Below are 20,633 nucleotides of genomic sequence, written 5' to 3'. Positions count from 1 at the left end.
TCCATCCACGAATATCAAAAAATGGAAATAATACTTTCTAACCTCTCATTGACTGATTTTATCTGTTTATTGACATAGAATCACTCGTCCGTCAATTAAATCTTAATTATCTTATTGTACTTGCAATGTATGTATACTCAGTAAATAGTAAATAAACACATTAACCAATAATAGTAGTAGCATTTGTGAAGCACGCTATGATACCTATCTAAATATATAGACCAAAAACCAGACATGGTTAAACATTGTGACGTATTTATTACATTTAATTTTCTTGACACATTAAAGTTATAATAAGATAATGCTGTTTCTAAATCCCTTGGTGAATGCATGTTATTACACGGATAAACTATGTTAATGAGAAGTTTGAAACCATTCTTGCGTTTCATAACTGCTATTAGGTAAAGAGATCTTTGTTTCCTCCTGCGCATAGTGACAACAGCTAGTAAAAGCAAGAGCGGCAGCGTAATCTATCTTCAAAGGCCAGCGAGTGCGGTAGCCCAGACGGTCAGTCTCAATCCCAGCACACGTACGTAGTGGAAACGCGCACGCCAGTTTTCAAGTCCAGCCATGTGGCTTATTGGTCTCAGGCCAGTCTCAATCCTTCAGAATCAGTCCCGTAGTGGAAACGGGCCTTAACTGGAAACATATGGGGAGTGATCACGAGCCTATACTCATCACTCTTAACTATGATCCTTCCCTAGCAACATTCAAGGCAAGACAGAGGTGGATCATCAACCCCAACAAGTGGGGGAAGTGGAAAGAAACCCTTGGACCAGCTAAAAAGAAGGATGACTTTGAAGAGGATGTGGAGTCTTTCACATCCTCGCTGACACAAGCTGCTGAAGCTGTATTCAAGAGATCCCATGAGACAGTAACTCCCAAATACTCAAAGCCCTGGTGGACAGACACTTGTGCTGACCTGGTCTGACAAAGACATGCAGCCAGGAACAGGTTGAAGAGACACCTCTTCATGACAAACCTTATTGCATTGAGACGAGCAGAGGCCTTGGTAAAGCGGGAAATTAAGGAGGCGAAAAGAGAATTATTTAAAACATTTGTCTCCGGAATCAACAGCAATACACCAGTGGCCAAGGTGTGGAGGCAAATTGGCAAACTTTCCAATTAAAGAGCAGCATTTCAAGCCACTCCCCTTCTGCAGCACCAATGTTTCATAACAGACCCAATCCATAAAGCTAATATAATTGCAGAGCATTATGCAGGTCTGCTAGGAGCAGCAGGTGCAAGTGACCAGCATCTTGCTGGGGAGCCATACATACTACCAGTGGCTGTGGCTGTCAGTGAAGATCATTCAGTGCCATACAATGATTTGTTTTCTCTGCATGAGCTGCTGCAGGCACTGAAGATGCTAAACATGTCTGCTCCTGGTCAAGATATGGTCCACAATGCTATGCTGCGGTACCTTCCTGCCGAGTATGAAGAATGGCTTTTAAAAATCCTCAATTATAGTTATGAGCATGGTGAACTGCCATCACCTTGGAAGCAAGCCATTATCCTGCCTATTCCAAAACCGGGAAAACCAACTAGCAATCCAGAACCATATCGTCCCATCTACCTCCTGCTATGTTTACCCAAACTGTTAGAACGCCTCATTAATGCATGATTAACATATTTTTTGTCAACAGGCGGACTTAGCACAATGCAGAGTGGTTTCAGACGACGACTATGTGCCCTTGACCAGGTTGCCAGATTAGAAATGAGCATCCGGTGTGCACTGGTAAAAAGGTAACTATGTGCTGCCATATTTTTTGATCTCTCTAATGCTTATGATCATGTGTGGCATTTGGGACTTCTATACAAGCTGCAAAAACTGGGAATCAGAGGCCGGATGCTGGCATGGATACAGGAATATTTGAGCTCACTAACTTTCCAAGGTCTTCTTTGGGGGTGTTTACTCAGAGGAGCACTTAATCTCAGCAGGAGTACCACAGGGAGCAGTCCTCTCACCAACTCTGTTTAATGTCATGATGTCTGATTTGCCTTGTGTAGATAATGTCAGAATCTCTGAGTATGCAGATGATCTAGCGGTGTATTGTAGCGGCCCTGTTTTGCAGCCTGTTGAGGCCTTGTTGCAATGTCAAGTTGGACAGCTGCACCAATGGACCAAAAAATGGGACCTCACCATCAATCCTACCAAAACATAAGGTATGGTCTTCACACATAAGTCAATACCAAGTCCAGTGATAGAAATTGGTGATGATGAAATCACGTTTGTGACCAGGCATAAGTTTCTGGGCATTCTGCTGGATGCACCAGTACTGATGTGGTGGGACCACTTGCAGTTCCTGAGAGACAAGTGTATCCCAAAAATCAACTTAATGAAGTCCATGTCAAACCACCAGTGGGGGTCTGATAGGGAATTGATGCTTAGATTTTATAAAACAGTCATCAGAAGCACAATGGACTATGGTTCAATGTTCTACTGTACCACAGTCCCATTTGCAGAAGCTAAATGTCATTCAAAATCAATGCCTCTGGACTGCTCTTGGGGCACGAAAAACCTCTCCCATTGTATCATTAGAAGTTGAAAGTCATGTACTACCTTTAACACTACATAGAATGCTAGTAAGCTTGTGGTTCTATGGATGGATATCGGAATTGCCTCATCACATAGAGATGGCAGATGAGCATCTGTATGCTAATATAGCTGCAAGAACAAGACCATGGGCAGGCAAAATCCTGGTGCCTCCTCTGGTATATAGAGCACCAGTGTATTCCAATACGCTGGAAGTCAAACTATCTACAGCCAATGCTGCTCCACTTGTGACCCCAATTCCTCCATGGGTAGATGTGAGGGAATTTATTTGCACAGACTTTGTTGCTATGCCAGTGAAAGAAATCTCAGAACAAATGGCCCAAGCTGTTTTTAGTGACTGCCAAGCTACTAACTATGCAAATTATTTAGAATTTTTTACAGATGGGTCAAAGTTCACTCAGTGTGAAATACCAGTAGCTGCAGCAGTGGTTGTTCATAACCCTGACACCACTCAGATTACTAATTTTAGGCTCCCTCCTCAAACAAGTATATTAGGATGTGAGATATTTGCAATTGTTAAAGCCTTGCAGCTCCTCCTTTGCAATCCTCAAAGCTGTCCTGGTGCAGTAATATATTCTGACTCCATGTCCAGTTTGCTACTGATCCAATCATTACGACCTGATTCTCATGTCCCCTGTGTCTTTGAGATTCACAGGTTGATTCATGCAATAAGCCAATTATTTCCCATGAAAATTCAGTTTATTCCAGGCCATAAGAACATTGAAGGGAATGAGCTGGCAGACTTGGCAGCAAAGGCAGGACACAGCCTGAGCGATATCACTCTGGAAGCAAGGGTGTACAAGGAAGATAGGGTAAGAGAAGTTAGAACATCACTTATGAAATACTGGGACAACAGTTGGCATCAGGAAGTTGAAAGCTCAGATAAAGGAAGACATCTGATGTCAATTAAAGGTCATGTGCAGTATTGGCCATGGTCATCATGTAAGATCAGAATAGTAGAAGCAGCATTAGCCAGATTACGAATTGGACATGTTGGAGTCAAGAAACATTTACATCGCTTTAAGTTAGCAGAGACTAACCTTTGTCAGTTTGGGGAAGTAGACTCAATAGTGCATTTTCTACTACAATGCCCTTTTTATGCTATGGCTTGGACTGAGCTGCATGAACTTGGAGTCTCCATAACAGTCCAAAACTTGTGTGGAGGAGGGGATTTCCCTCCTCCTGTTCTGTTCGCAATAGTCAGTGCCTTTACTAAATACCTTCTTGCTACTGGGCGTTTGAAAGAAATGTAGTTTGTTCCAGCTAATCACTAATTTAATGGTCATCAACCATCCTTTTGATGCTTTTGAAGCATGACAGTCTTGGTAGGATCCTCCCCATCACATGACTAATTGTAAATGTGACTCCTGTACAGGACCTTTCTAAGATGTGTACAAAATTCCCCAGACAGGAGGCTCCCCCTGTTGAGTTTTGACCCTGATGGTAGCAGTCAAGTAGATTAGAAGATTAGCATCAGCAGGTCTTGAACACAATACTTATTTCCCCTGTACCCAATAAATATGATGCTCGAGGCTGCGCCATCCCAGGCTGGACCATCTAGCCCTGGCTCTCTGTCTGGGTAGACCCTCCAGTTAGGTAAGGGTTACTAAAATGCATGTAGCACTAATTCTGGGACCTAGTAGTTGAATGAACTAACAGAACAACATCTCAGATTTGCGAACTTACCAAGGCCTTTGCCCTCAGGTTTGTGCGGCCAAACCCTTGCTGCCTGTCTGGATGTGAGGCAAGTGGTGAAGAACCTAGTCCTCAGAAAGCAGATAGAAGAAGAAGAAGACCAGGATAGGTACGGTACTTGAAATCCCATTATTTAGTTCACTATCATTTTCATAATAAGGCTATATTCTTTTTCTTCAAACCCTGAGTCCTGACCACATGCCTACATCATTAAAAACTTGTCAATGTTGGGATTTTTTTCCAGATTGGCATTTATCTTCACCGTATTTAGATCGTATATAAGTACTTATATCATTAGTCTGCTTATATCGCAAGTTCACAAGGAATTTAAAAGCAAAGAAAACGCCAAGAAAATTCACCATATCGATATTTTTCAAGAATAAAAAAATTTTGTTTTCAATATTAAAAAACCTGAAAAAATATTTTTGTCAGCTACAAATCAAGCTGACAAAAGGTAAATGAGGTAATCAAGCTTAGAGGTAGTAAATGTATGATTTCTTAACTTGCTTTATGCTACATAGATAGTAACAATATTGAACTTTACGCCACTATTTTTAGTATTGCAATATTTTGATTAGTTTGGCTGCTACAACATTTCTAAGAAATGTGGAATGGCTGTCCCAATTTACTCCATCCTTCTCTTATTACCCTGTTTGACGGTATTAAAAACTTGTAACAACTATTTTGAATGAATCTCTGGCATTCAATCCTTCTATTTGCACTTTTTTGACAAAGGCTTCATCTTTTACACATTTTTTATGCCAGGCCCAACTTATCTCAGCTTAGCACTGGATAAATCAGAAAACTTTTCCAAAAGATCTTCGGGAAAAGTTAGCTCTTATATCTCTTCGTCTTTATTTAATGCTTCCATAAACTTTTCCATAAGCCCCCACTTGATTTGAAATGGCTGAAAGTAAGATATTTTGGGGATCAACTAAACTATGGAAATTTTTAACTTCAGAAATAAGTCTTTCTGATTGGCCACTTCTGCCTGACATAGTGTTGTTTCCTGCCACAGCTATCACATTCATAGAAAAAAACAAGGAAACTTTGTTTAACCACTTTGCTGACCTTGTAATATGAAAATAAATTTTGAATCCCATAATGGTTCATTTTTAGTAGCTGGCTTATTGAAAACAAATGCCATATTTTGGTAGTATTCTTTCATTTCGGCTGAATTTCTGAAAGTATTAGAGAAGAATATTGGTTATCATTATGAAGTACTACTTTCAAACTCTTCTTTGATGAATTGATGAAAAGTCACCATTCCTCTAGTTCTTAAGAGATGTCTAACATTTCTGTGATTCTTGGTTCATTGTTGCAGAAAACAAGGTCTCTCTCTTGTGTAAAAAAATGGACAAATTTCTTTCTCTAAAACATTAACATACAATGTACACAGCAGTACCATAATGATACAATACATACCTACATTTATTAGTAACTTGCTTAATTATATATATCTAACTTGGAAGGCACAACTAGAGCTTTCCCGCCATTCAAGGAGCTGTGAGATTTTTGTTCCGCTAGATGAATTAATTCCAATCTAATTTATAACAAAAATGCATGATTGGGCTGCAAAATGTATTGAAAATTAAGCATGTGGGAGTGGTGATGTTTTGGTAGTAAGTTGAAAAATTCCAATTCTGCCTCCAGTCAGCCTGGCAGGCAGTAAGAATGTTTTTCTGAGATCTTGTCAGATGCTTGTTATTAATATATGAAAAAATATCACAGTATTTTAGTGCCCCAAATGTACTTTCTGTTGATGGAAGATGCTTTACTATTTGAAAAATTCTTCCTAGATGTTGGGTTAAATTCTGTTTGTCTCTTCACCACTTCACTGGTCACCAACAGAATTCCTGTTTTTGTAGCTATATTATGACCTTTGGTTAATGAAACATGGTTTTACACTGAGTACAATTGGAATGGTGATTTTGAAAGCAATGGTGCCACACTTTTGAAAAATTTTATCTCCAGTTATGCACACCAATCCAAATAATATATGGTACCATTTCCTTTAATAGATATTTTATCCACAAATGCAATGGATGTGGAAGTTGCATGTGAAAGAAAATTTTGTAAGCAATTTCACAAAATTATTACTCATACAATGCAAGATTAATTGAGGCATTACTCAAATCTTATTGTATAATACCAGCTCAAGCAGAGCAGCAAACAGGTCAGACAGGTCAATGTTGCTATTTTTTTATTGAATACACAATATTAACCTTCTCTAATTGATACCAGAGACCCTATTTTTTTAAATTTCAAGGAGCCAAAGTAAGGACTGCAGTATGTCGGCATTTGTTGGATGTTTTGTTCATTTTAGAACATGCCAGACTATGAAAAACTTGCCTTGTGCCACACTGCATTTCATCTTGAAATATTTTGCACTTGAATAATTCTCCATGTCCTGACAGTCTCATTTGTGAGCCTCTCGAAAGAACAAAATAAAAACAAATTATCAGGCTGCAAATTCTGCTGCCACTTTTGGTATGACTGGCCATCAACAGCAGCAACAAGAGATACATCACCAGCAGCAACATGAGCTTCAACAACATTGGCTAAGAGAGCTACATCAACAACATCGACAAAAAGAGTTACATAAACAACAGCCACAACAAGAGCTACATCATCAACCGTAGCAACAAGACCACAACAGCAGCTACAACAACCACGGCAGCAACGAGAGCTACATCAACAACAGCAGCAACAAGAACTACAGCAACAACAGAAGCAACAAGAACTACAGCAACAGCAGCAACAAGAGCTACAGCAGCAACGGAAGTCATGGTGGCGGTCTCCTAATCCTGATCCGCCATGACGTCCCTTACACGGGGCGAGACATCTCTTCTATGCAGTGACTCCACCATGGAGGCTATAGCAATCTCCACCCCTCTTAATGGCTCCCCTCTCCTTATCATCAATGTATACATCCCACCGGCCTCCTCCTGCCCCCCGGGATACTTCCCGGAGCTCGCAGACATTATCTCCATCCGGGTGACTACCTGATAGTGGGGGATTTTAACGCCCATCACCCCTCTTGGTTCTCCCACACAGACGACCAGAGAGCCGCAGCGCAAGGAACTGCAGTCGACGACCTCGTCGCTGGTTCCTCCCTTGCCTACCTCAATGAGGACTCCCATACCCGCCTCCCCTCCCATGGCTCGCCCTCCTCTCTGGACCTTACCATCACCAGCGGTCATCTAATCCTCAGCACACCTACTAGACTCCTCAAGTTGCCCTCAACTCGGACCACCTGCCTATCCTGATCCATCTCCCTTCCACTGCTGATTCCCTGACCCCTCGGACTGCCCGCTCTTATGTCTACTTTAACAAAGCTTTCTGGCCCGCCTTCACAGCAGCCATCAAAGCGGCTCTCGAGATCGATGGTCCCTCCCCCCCACTTCGTGTGGTGGAGAGTCAACCTTGAGAGAAGTCTTGATGACCGCTGCCAGACAGCACATCTCTGCCGGATTCCGGAAGGACTTCTCCCCATCAGTCAACTCTGGCACCCGGTTGCTCATCAAGCAACGGGATAATGGGCGCGCAACCCAACCAACCCCCGGCTCCCAGAACTCAACCTGGAAATCGGAAATCGGCATCGGACAGGCCCACGCCAGGAACACCTGGCGAATGCATCTTGCATCAGACATACTAACCAATCCAAACATTGGAATCTCCTCTGCTCCCTAGCCGGAAAGCGTAACCGCCCTCCCCCTTATCAGCCAATCCAATATGGTCTGAATTTCTTCTCCTCTCAGCGCAAGATCTCCTCCGCCTTCTGCAGGCTTTTCACTTCGATTGCTCCTCATTCTCAGATCCCACCACCCGCCGTCTCATACGTCGAATCCGGGCCGAACATCCCTCGACAGGGACTTCTCCCCTTTCACCTCCGACATGGTGAAGCTTGCCATCGCAGCAGCCAACAACTCTTCCGCTCGGGGTCCTGGTGGCCTCACGGTTCTTCATCTTAAGCACCTCGGCCTGAGTGGCCTCCAGTTCCTTACCTGTATTTTCAACATCTCTCGTCACCGCCCTCCTCCCGCTCGCACACCAGATTGCGACGGGTTTTAACTCTCGGCGCTCTCCAGCCAGCCCAGTTGCTGCTGCAGTCGACCTCTCGAAGGCCTTCGACAGTGTTGACCACCCTCTCCTTCTGAACATGATCGCGGCCTCGGACCTACATCATTACCTGGTCCGATGGCTGTGCTGCTACCTTAGAGGCAGGCAGGCATCCTGCCTCTACCTCAAAATGCAATCGCCCTTCAGAGCTATTCACTCAGGAGTGCCCCAATGCTCGGTCATCTCGCCGGCCCTCTTTAACCACTTCATCTCCGGTATCACAGTGTCGACCCTCAATATTGCCTCATATGCGGACGATCTTACCATCTTCATGTCGTCCCCGAGGCTCGACGCTGCTGAGGCTGAGCTCGCCGTTCTCCTTTGGAACGTCTCGGATTGGTCGGCTGCCAAGAAACTGGGCGTGGCTTCTGGCAAGTCCTCGGCCATGCTCTTCACCCCAGGCACCCATCAATCTCGATCCCACCCTGCTGCCACAATCTGCAATGGCATCATCCGCCTGGTTAAAACCCCCAAAATCCTTGGCGTCACCTGGGATACGCATTTCATGTTCTCTCCTCACGTTAGAGCCATAGCCACGAAAGCGACGGGATCCGTTCGCCTAAAAGCTCTTGCCGGCACCAACTGGGTCTTCTCCAAGGAGAGCATTATTGCCACCTACCAAACCATCATGCGCCCAATCCTCAACTACGCGGCCCCATCTGGTACCCTGTTGCCTCACGCACAGCAATTACCAGCCTGCAAACAATACAAAACACTGCATTGAGACTAGCCACTGGCTGCCTCAAAATGGCCCTGTTCGCCCATCTTTGCCGGGAGACCGGCGTCCTCCCATTATACGCGCATCTGGACCTGACTTGTGCCCAGTTCCTAGCCAGCACTCTCCAGCCCTCCCATACCTCATTCCGCATCACTTCTGCTCCCCTCGGGACTGCCCCATGGAAGCCTCCATCCAGTCGAGGTTCAGCCACCTGGTCACTCCATTCTTGGCTAATGGTATAATGCCTGCCAGTGCCTATGGAGAGGCCAAGCGGTCCCTCCACAGGGAGATTGCCTCCCGCATTATGGAGACTGACGCCAACACCGTCCTCGCAGCTCCGTCACCGCCGATTGCATCAGTGGAGGCCTCACTCCCTCGCCCCTACCGCTCAGCGCTATCCCAACTCCACTTTTTTTGGAAGATCATGATACCTTAGTGAATGCAGGATGTTTATGTATCTGAAGAGCATGAGAAGCAAACAGCAGGTGTTCCCATGAGCAATGATGTAGAGATTAAATTTTCTCTCAGGAATGTTTTACCAAGATTGTAATTGAAATTCTTTTACAATACTAATAACCATTCAGCATTTTGAATAAAATTATGTGCACAAAGCATGAAAAACTTTACTAGAAAATGTTAGATGCTAGAATTTGAGGCGTGATTAACTTTCATTTGTCTAACCATCTTGCTCTGAAACGACTAGGGTATTTGTATGAATTTAGACATTTTTTTCAATTTGGCTGTAACATTACGTAAGGCAAGTAAAATTTGAGAAATGTCTAGAAATTTTAGATTTAGAGCATCATTTATCATTTCTGGTGTTAACATGTATTTGTATGATGCAAGAAATCATGGTTCATCATGGTACATGTTCAGGGAAAATATGAACCTTAGTTGCAAAGAGGGAAGTCCCAGCAGAATTGGATGCTAGGAGTTGGAGCGTGATTTTGGTTAATGTGTAGCAGTAGAAATTGGTAATGGCTAGTGATACTTATGACAGAAATTCAGCAAAGTTTACCAACCAACTGTTTAGACCTTCAACTAATGTTAATGTTCATGAACTGTTGAGACATAGACCACACCACCCAGCAGACGTCTGACATTGAAACTATGTTGATTATTGATTAACTTCAATTTGAATTGTTAATTAACCAAAATTCAACATTAAAGCAACATCAATATATGACCAACACTTAAAAATATGTGAAACAAAATTATTTCATCTCTGAAGCAACATTGAGCTTGGTATATTGAGTTTAGTTTATTTTCCAATGTTGAAGCAATGTTGAAGAGGGCCTCAAAGGCTTAGGGATATTATTAAAAGATTCCTAAATAATGTACCTTAATTTTATTCATTAATTGTGCCTTATACCTTTGTACCTGTTTTGTCATGTTTTACTTGGTTTGTCTTGAATTGTCCTGTGCATCTTATTAATTATCTTCCTTCCCAGTTTCTTTGGTGTAATATTTAAGCTGATTCAGGGTTCATGAATCCTGAATCTAGCAAGTTTGCCTTCCATGTAATCAGTTGCCAATCCTGCTGATTAATTTGATGGGATTTCCTTGGTTTTTGCATCCTACACTGATTTGACTAAGCCGACTTGAATTAGAATATTGTTTGACTTAACTTGCATCTCTGCTTGCTAATCCCATCCCTGTGCTCCATATGTGAGTACAGTCCATTTCATTTCATTACCCATGTTACCATTGTGTTTTTCACAAATTCTTGAAAAGAGTTTTTGAGTAATTCATACTGGTTTATAAAACAATGATTGATGTTTGTTACCTGTTCATGTTAGTCTTGCCCTTTATTATTATAATTGTCATTTTGCTTGCTTTTACCATGTTTTGTCCTCCCTTGAATAACTTGACCTGCAACTCATGCATTCATGCAGGGTGCGAACCAGTCATGAGAAACCTGGAAAGTCTTGGAATTTGATTTTCTATTTTCCAGGCCTGGAAAGTCATTGGATTTCAGTTCAGGTAATGGAAAGTCATGGAACAAAAGGCGTTTTGATATCCCTCAATAAGGTTGATGTTGGTTACATGGCCAGGACTGTGATAGAAAAACAGCGTGCAGCCAGGAAGGTAAGTGCATTGCAAGTTCTCACTTTCAAGACATGAGCCCATGACTTCATGCAGGCTGTAGTCCAAAAGCTACTGGACAAGAGCCCTTTCAGGTATGGCCTTGGTAGGAACCTGAGATGGCTGGTGCAACAGTCTTCATCAAGGACTGTAAGGATGCCAACAAGATACAGTTGAAGAATTGTCTCACTTTGCCTGTTGATGCCAAGAGATTCCCTAACACAGATGAGGATGGTGTTGTGCAATGAGTTGAGCTATTTATTGATGAATCACAACATTGCTGTTAACTGAATGCACAATTTCAAGCATTTCCAACTTTTGAATGACTGGACACTTTTTGGCATGTCATTCCGTCAAAGAGCACCTACAAGAATCTCTGGAATGTGATGCAGACACTCATGCTCCATTCTTATGGCCAAGCCATGCTTGAAAGAGGGTTTTTGTTCAACAAGGAAAGCATGACACACAACATGAATAAGGGAACGGTGGTTGCCCTGCGTGCTGTGGTTGATCATGTTGCAGATGTTGGTGGCCTAGACAAGATGACCATCACCAAGAAGATGCTGCTTGCTGCTGGCAGTGTCAAAACAGCCTACAATAATTATTTGGCAGAAGAGAAAAAGCAGAATGCAAAGGCCCAGAAAACCCAGGAGAGGAAGGCTTTGTTGGATGAGCTAGATGAACTGAAGAAAAAGAAAAGACGTACAGAGGAGGGCATCAAGGCGCTTGAGCAATTAGCAGATGAATATGCAGAAGTAATGGAGAGAAAGGGGGATTTTAAAATTATTGCAATGTTCAACACCATGAGGCTATCTTTGAAAACGCAGCTAGACACTCTTGAATTGAACATTAAAGAAAAAGTTGAAGAAATAGCTGCCAGTTGAATGTTAGGGTAGTGGTGTTGGAGAGTTGTCTGAACTGTATTGACATTATCATGTACAATCTTGTGTGCATTACTCAATATTTGTTGTGATTTGACACTATTGAATTCATAATAATACCAGTGTGGGCTTGATTTTCAGTTATGTCATTTTTGTTCCTCTGTGTCTGCCTGTTCTATGCATTTACATGTTTGCTATTTATCAACTGTAGGAGATGATAGAATAGGTATGCACAGTTAGTCTTTCAGTAATGCTAAACCTGTTGTATAGGAGTCTTGGAAAATTATATTGATGATCATAGAGTCATGGAAAAGTCATGGATTTTTTTTCGAAATATTAGTACTCACCCTGTTCATTGCTTGTGTGTTGAATAAGCAGTTTTATACATCCTCCAAATGTCAGTAAATGTAGAGGGCTAGCTAATTCTTACAAATGCATTTATTTGACATTTAGGAGCGGTTGGTGTAGAGCCAGTCTTCTTGATGAGAGCCTTAAGTCCCTCAACTGACTCATGGTCATCAAGAAGCCTTGCCAACCAGCAACCAAATTTTTATTTGGTCTATCTGTTCTTAGGAGAAATTACATATCTACCAACTTATGCAACTTAGTAGGGGGCCATTTGGTTTTTCTACTCTTCTGAACCTTCTCATGGATACCCCATATGGGTACACCAGTGGGAGGAATCTTTTTATTGGATCAGTTTTTAGTAGGAAGTTTAGTTTTACTAGCTATTTAGCAGATTCCAGAAATATCAATGTTTCTGCATTTTTTAATTCTTGAATTTTTTACTTTCTTGGCTTTTTTCTTGTGTTACTTCACTTGAATTGATTTCCATAGTTTGGACACAATCTAGATATTGTGTGATCTAACCTACATACTTATTTATTACATATTTCACTACCTATTCTGGTTCTTGTTGCATGCCACATACCATTTGTTTCCCTCTAGTCAAACAATGGCTCTCACAACACCCTGGTAATGTTTGTAATGTCATATCAAGTTTTTTAAAAAGATCTAAATTACATTTTTACCTTACTCAAAGATCACCACAGCAACTTTGAATATTGAATAGATATAGTAATTTTAGAATAAATGTTGTATTGAAAAACTGATATACGGTCATACTTAACATAAATTAATGGACTATTATACTTTTCTAGATCATTATGATGAAAATATGAGTACCTATACATTATATATAAAATTTTTTAAATTACATCATTGTCAGTGGCTTGTGAATAAAAATGTAGCCAATACACAATATATAAATTTTGACACAACTCACGCAGACAAATTTGAGCCGCTTTTTAATTGCTCCTTCTTGTTTAGAATACTTGATATTAGATGGAAATACAATAATTCATGCAATATGCTTTTTCAACTTATTTATTCTGGTACAAATGTGAATTGAGTTATCAAATCATTCCCCCTCAGGGGAGACTTCTGACACATGTCTGTGCTTGTTAGAAGTCCTATGGCATTTGGCGCTCTTAGGGGGATTGTTCCTGAGCGCCCCACCACTGAGCACATGGTGCCTGACTGCAGGTCTCAGTTGTAGGGTTAAGTTATTATGTAGGTAAGATTCCTTACATTTCCCTTATCGGTCTTTCTCATATGGGCGGGCGATGTCCCGTGTAAGCGACCTCTTGTTTAGGTGTATTAGTTTCTGTTACTTTTTACCTGTCCCTCCTTGTCATTTCATCTTTTTGAGATGCTAATGCAGCTTCTTTTGAGCCAGCTTCAGCGGCTGGACATCTGAGACCTTCGGCCCCTTGTGGGTGATGATTATCTAGAGATTTTGAATAATTGAGGCCTTCCGCCTTGCTGGCAATGTTACGGTATATTTTGACCTCCAGTGCAAAATAGCTTGATACCTTAAGCGCTAGCAAACCATCATACTACTACTACTACTACTACTACTTATCAAATCATTCAAAAGAATATTGATGTCAAAAAATCTTGTAATTTTTTACTTCTCATTTCTAGTTCATGAGAAGTGAAATGAACATTTTAAAATTTGAAACACTGTTCATTTTTACAATGAAATGAACAGTGAACAATTTTCCAAACATCACAGGCCGTAATTTTTGGCATATCGTGCTGAATATTCCAGAATCCACAAGTAGTGGCCACTAGCAAACAAAGGATTTTTAGAAACAAGTTCAGTTTGATTTCCTGATTTACTTCAAAATTATATTGAATACTGATGCTGGTATTCAATATAATTTTGCTGGTATTATTTTACTGATGCTGGTACGGTATCCATGTTACTAATCTACTCATAGGACTCAAGCAGGGAGAGCAACAAAACAGTCTCTTGTTTGCTGCTATGCTCTAAGTTTAATAGCTTTAATACCTATGCTCTACTGGTGTGGCCTGACTTTTAATTATTATTTGTGTGACTGCAGCTTACATTATATTTACTCACGTATGCTCTTCTCTTTCCAGACTCATAATTGTGAATGATGTTAGTATAGTCTTGTGGATGGACTAAAATTCTTACATAAGCTCTATTTGATCCTGCGAAGAAGTGGTTATTTGCCTGGCTTGGCTCCATAATGAGTAAGTCCCGTGCAACCTAAAGTCCATTGCTGTTCAACTGTCCTATTTTGTCTCAATATACTTCAGCTTTGGATGTGTTGTCATGAGTATATATAATGATGAATTTCAAACAAACATGCCAGTACAAATCATGATTTTTGTTCAAAAAATTGCTCAGTAGTGAATAATTATTAAATGCTTTTTGTCTTGGCAGATTCTTTGCAGCAGATGATAATACAACAACTGCTGCAGCAGCGACAACAGATGCAGCAGCACCTACACATGCTGGAACAACAAGAGATGCTGCTGCAACAACTAAAACTGCAGCAGCCCAAACACAAATTGCATCAACAAATGCTGCAGCAATTACAACAACATATGCTGCAGGAACAACAAGAGCTGCTGCAGCTAGAAGAAAAACTGCAACAACAAATTCTGCAGCAGTTACAACAGATGCAGCAGCAGCAGCAGCAGCCCGAACAAGAATTGCATCAACAAGTGTGGCAGCAATCAGAACAGGTGCTGCATCAAATAAATGAGCTGCTGCAGCTAAAAGTAAAACGGCTACAACAAAAACTGCAGCAGTTACAGCAAGAGTGTCAGCAGCAACAACAAGAGATTCAGCAGCTACAACAAATACTGCATCAACAAAATCTGCAGCAGTTACAACAACAACTGGAGCAAGTACAATTGTAATTACCAGACCTGTAATAATGTTAATTTGCCATAGATTCATCAATATCTTTATTTTATCTACATGCACTGTAGACAGTACTTCTCCAGCCCTGCTGCACGGTTTAGTGCTAATAAATGTAATGCTCTTACGCACGGTTTAGTGCCAATAAATGTAATGCCCTTACGCACGGTTTACTGCTAATGCCAAACAACCGAAAACAAGAAATCAGTGGTAAATCCCACTCTTTTATCTATTGAATTATATATTACTGAAAATTCGATTTTATATATGTGAGTAGAGATGAATTTCTAGGTGAAGACCTTAGTTCACTTGTTGTTCCTGAGGCCGCGTGTCAGATAAGACACACAGCTTAACACACAGCCTCACTCGAGCCCCGATACACGACCTGACACTCAGGGGGAACTTATGACGAGTGTCTGTGCTTGTCAGAAGTCCTATGGGACTTTGTGTTCTTAGGGGAGCATTGTTCCTGAGCGCCCCACCGCTGAGTTCGCGGTGTCTGACTGCGTGTCTCAGTTGTGGGGTTAAGTTATTATGTAGGTAGGATACCTTACATTAAATTATTATGTAGGTAGGATTCCTTACATTCCCTCCTCTGCCTCGTGAGGGCGGCCGACGTCCCGTGTAAGCGACATATTGTTCGAGTGTTTTAGTTTCTGTTGCTCTTTACCTGTCCCTCCTTGTCACCTGTCTCTCCTTGTCACTTTATCTCATTGAGATGCCAACGATGCTACTTCCGAGCCAGCTTCAGCGAGCCTTGTGGGTGATGATTAATTTTAAACTTAGAATAATTGTGACCTGCCGACCTGCTGGCGATGTTATCTTTTTTACCTCCGGTACCAAATAGCTTGTTAGCTGAGGCGCTAGCAAACCATTCTTCTACGACTACTACTTGTTGTAAGTTTTTTAATCTTACGTGCACGAGTAGCGAACGAGGGAATTCCATTTAATATAGCATAGTAGTTTTGATAAGGCCTAAATGGGCCGTAGCCGATTCTTAACCGCCCGGCCACCTTGCCGATTTTAGCCAAAACTGTCATAGGAAGCAGGGATGTAACCCGGAACTAAACTGTCGCTCGCCTGTCCCGAGTAGCCCCGGTTGACGGTACCGTATTATTAATGTGATATTACTGTAACCATGGACATGCCATTGAGCATTGACAACGACCTTGACCACTGCAAGCTTCATATCAGCAGCCATGTAGCATTTCTTCTGTATCTGTAAGCTTACAGGATGGTTTGTAATTTTGCACAATTTTAATCAAGTCAAGTGATTTCACTATAACATAAAAGATCATGAAAAACATACCTGGAACAAAAAATAATGTTTCATGTACAATCTTGTGTGCATTACTCAATATTTCTTGTGATTTGACACTATTGAATCCATAATAACCAGTGTGGGCTTGATTTTCAGATATGTCATTTTTGTTCCTCTTTGTCTGCCTGTTCTATGCATTTACACGTTTGCTATTTATCAACGATAGGAGATGATAGAATAGGCATGGTTAGTCTTTCAGTCATGCTAATCCTGTTGTATATGAGTCTTGGAAAATTATATTGATGATCATAGAGTCATGGAAAAGTCGTGGCTTTTTTTTTTAATATTAGTATGCACCCTGTTCATGGCTTGTGTGCTGAATAAGCAGTTTTATACATCCTCCAAATGTCAGTAAATGTAGAGGGCTAGCTAATTCTTACAAATGCATTTATTTTACATTTAGGAGCGGTTGGTGTAGAGCCAGTCTTCTTGATGAGAGCCTTAAGTCCCTCAACCAACTCATGGTCATCAAGAAGCCTTGCCAACCAGCAACCAAATTTTTATTTGGATGCTGACTTGAACGCTGATTGGCTTTTGGACCTTTTCTGGATGCATTAAGCACTGAAGCCCTGTAGTCTCCAGGCTAAACATTCTGGGACCATAAACCTCTCACATGACTTATAAAGCTATTTATTTTTAATATGATTTTCTATCTGTTCTTAGGAGAAATTACATATCTATCAACTTATGCAACTTAGTAGGGGCCATTTGGTTTTTCTACTCTCCTGAACCTTCTCATGGATACCCCATATGGCCATAGGTACACCAGTGGGAGGAACCTCTTATTGGATCAGTTTTTAGTAGGAAGTTTAGTTTCACCAGCTATTTACCAGATTCCAGAAATATCAGTGTTTCTGCATTTTTAATTCTTGAATTTTTTACTTTCTTGTCTTTTTACAACACTTCTCTTTAACTTCACTTCTTGTCTGTTTGTTTGTCTGTCTGCTACAAATCTTGTAATCGAAGTTTAATACACTTCTACTTATCCCATCAATCTGAAATTTTGCACACTTGTGTAAACTTGGAGACAATGCATGAATCAAATGTCAAAGTAAATGATTTTAACAATGATTTTTTTTTTCAATATTAAAAAAATTGAAAAAATAATGTCAGCTACAACTGATATTTGACACACTTTAGCCTGTCTGATTGATCTGAAATTTTGCACACTTGTGTGAAGTCAGAGGCAATGCATGAATCAATTAAATACTACTACTACTACTACTTATCAAATCATTCAAAAGAATATTGATGTCAAAAAATCTTGTAATTTTTTACTTTTCATTTCTAGTTCATGAGAAGTGAAATGAACATTTTACCTGCAAATTGCAGGTAATTTTCCAAACATCACAGGCCGTAATTTTTGGCATTTCATGCTGAATATTCCAGAATCCACAAGTAGTGGCCACTAGCAAACAAAAGATTTTTAGAAACCAGTTCAGTTTGATTTCCTGATTTACTTCAAAATTATATTGAATACTGATGCTGGTACCTATTCAATATAATTTTGCAGGTATTATTTTACTGATGCTGGTATCCATGTTACTAATCTACTCATAGGACTCAAGCAGGGAGGGCAACTAAACAGCCTCTTGTTTGCTGCTATGCTTCAAGTTTAATAGCTTTAATACCTATGCTCTACTGGTGTGGCCTGACTTTTAATTATTATTTGTGTGACTGCAGCTTACATTATGTTTACTCACGTATGTTCTTCTCTTTCCAGACTCATAATTGTGAATGATGTTAGTATAGTCTTGTGGATGGACTAAAATTCTTACATAAGCTCTATTTGATCCTGCGAAGAAGTGGTTATTTGCCTGGCTTGGCTCCATAATGAGTAAGTCCCGTGCAACCTAAAGTCCATTGCTGTTCAACTGTCCTATTTTGTCTCAATATACTTCAGCTTTGGATGTGTTGTCATGAGTATATATAATGATGAATTTCAAACAAACATGCCAGTACAAATCATGATTTTTGTTCAAAAAATTGCTCAGTAGTGAATAATTATTAAATGCTTTTTGTCTTGGCAGATTCTTTGCAGCAGATGATAATACAACAACTGCTGCAGCAGCGACAACAGATGCAGCAGCACCTACACATGCTGGAACAACAAGAGATGCTGCTGCAACAACTAAAACTGCAGCAGCCCAAACACAAATTGCATCAACAAATGCTGCAGCAATTACAACAACATATGCTGCAGGAACAACAAGAGCTGCTGCAGCTAGAAGAAAAACTGCAACAACAAATTCTGCAGCAGTTACAACAGATGCAGCAGCAGCAGCAGCAGCCCGAACAAGAATTGCATCAACAAGTGTGGCAGCAATCAGAACAGGTGCTGCATCAAATAAATGAGCTGCTGCAGCTAAAAGTAAAACGGCTACAACAAAAACTGCAGCAGTTACAGCAAGAGTGTCAGCAGCAACAACAAGAGATTCAGCAGCTACAACAAATACTGCATCAACAAAATCTGCAGCAGTTACAACAACAACTGGAGCAAGTACAATTGTAATTACCAGACCTGTAATAATGTTAATTTGCCATAGATTCATCAATATCTTTATTTTATCTACATGCACTGTAGACAGTACTTCTCCAGCCCTGCTGTTACCTACAGCAACAACTTGTGCCTCTTGTCTTCCTCGCCATGTACCTCCACAATGACCAGCTCTTCTTCTGTCCTTGCTGCCACTAGTGGATCAGCTACTCTTCCTGATGACAAAACTGAAGTTATGAACTTCATCAAGCAAGAACCTATGGATATGGACGTCAAGAAGAAGCTCTCGTCACCTGAGGGCGTTGATGTCAAAGTTAAAATGGAGATCAAGACCACAAAGTTAAAGATCAGCTGACTTCACCTGAGAGCAACTTCTATTCAAAGAATGTTGATGGTCTCTGATGTTCCATACATCTAGTGCAAGTGTGCTCTGGTTCGTGAAATAAGCGATTGTAACTTCACATCAAAACATGTTTTTGGGGAAACCCGTGATCCTAGCAGCTCAAAAGAATCCATTCCTAGCAGCTCAAACACATTACTGTTCGGTTATAGATTACTGAGCTTCGTTTCTAGATATGTGTAGTTTGTTTTTATCATTTGAATGAAAGAAATTTTAGGTACAGGTACACGTCCTTCATGCATATTGTCCAGCGTTCTATTGCGCCCGTGCAACTGTTCTTGTGGTCCTATTAAATCCTGGGGCATTTGATCTTGGCAGATTTGATGTCAGATGGTTTGACCGTGGGCTGGTTTGAAGCTGGGTGCTTTGGCCGTGGGCTGATTTGATGCCAGGCGCTATAATCGTAGGCTAGGCGTTCCGATTTGGTTGATGTATGCTGGCAAATTTCTGGTGTGTTGAATTGATGCTGTCAGTAACTGCTTTCGAATTCGCATTCATGTTACTTGTATTGCATTTTACTCATACTTCTAAATTTGAATATTCAAGATTTTTCCTGCTTCAGAAATTAATGTTGAAATGTAGATGAGCAAAATATTTGTTTGTAGTTTTGGATAATAATAGTGTGTACATCATAATAACTTGTTAGTTTTAAGTTACCTGCAAATTCAGTGAGGCTGTGATTTCTCAGTTAAGAATGTAAATTTGCCATAGTTTGGCAGATTTCTTCTGATGAGCTAAATGTAATGCTCTTACGCACGGTTTACAGCTAATAAATGTAATGCTCTTACGCACGGTTTAGTGCTAATAAATGTAATGCTCTTACGCACGGTTTAGTGCTAATAAATGTAATGCTCTTACGCTCGGTTTAGTGATAATAAATGTAATGCTCTCGGTAAATCCCACTCTTTCATCTATTAAGTTACCTATTAATAGATATTCGAGCTTATATTTGTGTGTTTAGATAAATTTCTAGGTGGCGGCCTAGGTTCATTTGTTGTTCCTGAGGCCGCGTGTCAGATATGACACACGGCTTAGCACACGACCTGACACACGGCCTCGCACAAGCCCTCACACATGGCCTGACACTCAAGGGGACTTTTGATGTGTGTCTGAGCTTGT

The 20,633-nt window shown here is 40.8% G+C and overlaps 2 protein-coding genes across 2 annotated transcripts; both read left to right on the top strand.

Annotated features, from left to right (window-relative positions):
• Window positions 1–14,505: 14,505 nt before the first annotated feature.
• Window positions 14,506–15,458, top strand: LOC108670460 (putative uncharacterized protein DDB_G0271606). The gene is made up of 2 exons (XM_018157938.2): window positions 14,506–14,620; window positions 14,814–15,458. The coding sequence occupies exons 1-2, from the start codon at window positions 14,617–14,619 to the stop codon at window positions 15,293–15,295; spliced, it is 486 nt and encodes a 161-aa protein (XP_018013427.1). The 5' UTR covers window positions 14,506–14,616; the 3' UTR covers window positions 15,296–15,458.
• A 2,881-nt stretch (window positions 15,459–18,339) lies between these two features.
• On the top strand, window positions 18,340–20,404 carry LOC108670459 (putative uncharacterized protein DDB_G0271606). The gene is made up of 2 exons (XM_018157937.2): window positions 18,340–18,454; window positions 18,648–20,404. The coding sequence occupies exons 1-2, from the start codon at window positions 18,451–18,453 to the stop codon at window positions 19,127–19,129; spliced, it is 486 nt and encodes a 161-aa protein (XP_018013426.1). The 5' UTR covers window positions 18,340–18,450; the 3' UTR covers window positions 19,130–20,404.
• Window positions 20,405–20,633: the final 229 nt, after the last annotated feature.

This window comes from Hyalella azteca, unplaced genomic scaffold, assembly GCF_000764305.2.
Source record: "Hyalella azteca isolate HAZT.00-mixed unplaced genomic scaffold, Hazt_2.0.2 contig15600, whole genome shotgun sequence".
Lineage (NCBI taxonomy): Eukaryota > Metazoa > Arthropoda > Malacostraca > Amphipoda > Hyalellidae > Hyalella > Hyalella azteca.
This window is presented reverse-complemented; position numbering and strand designations above follow the sequence as displayed.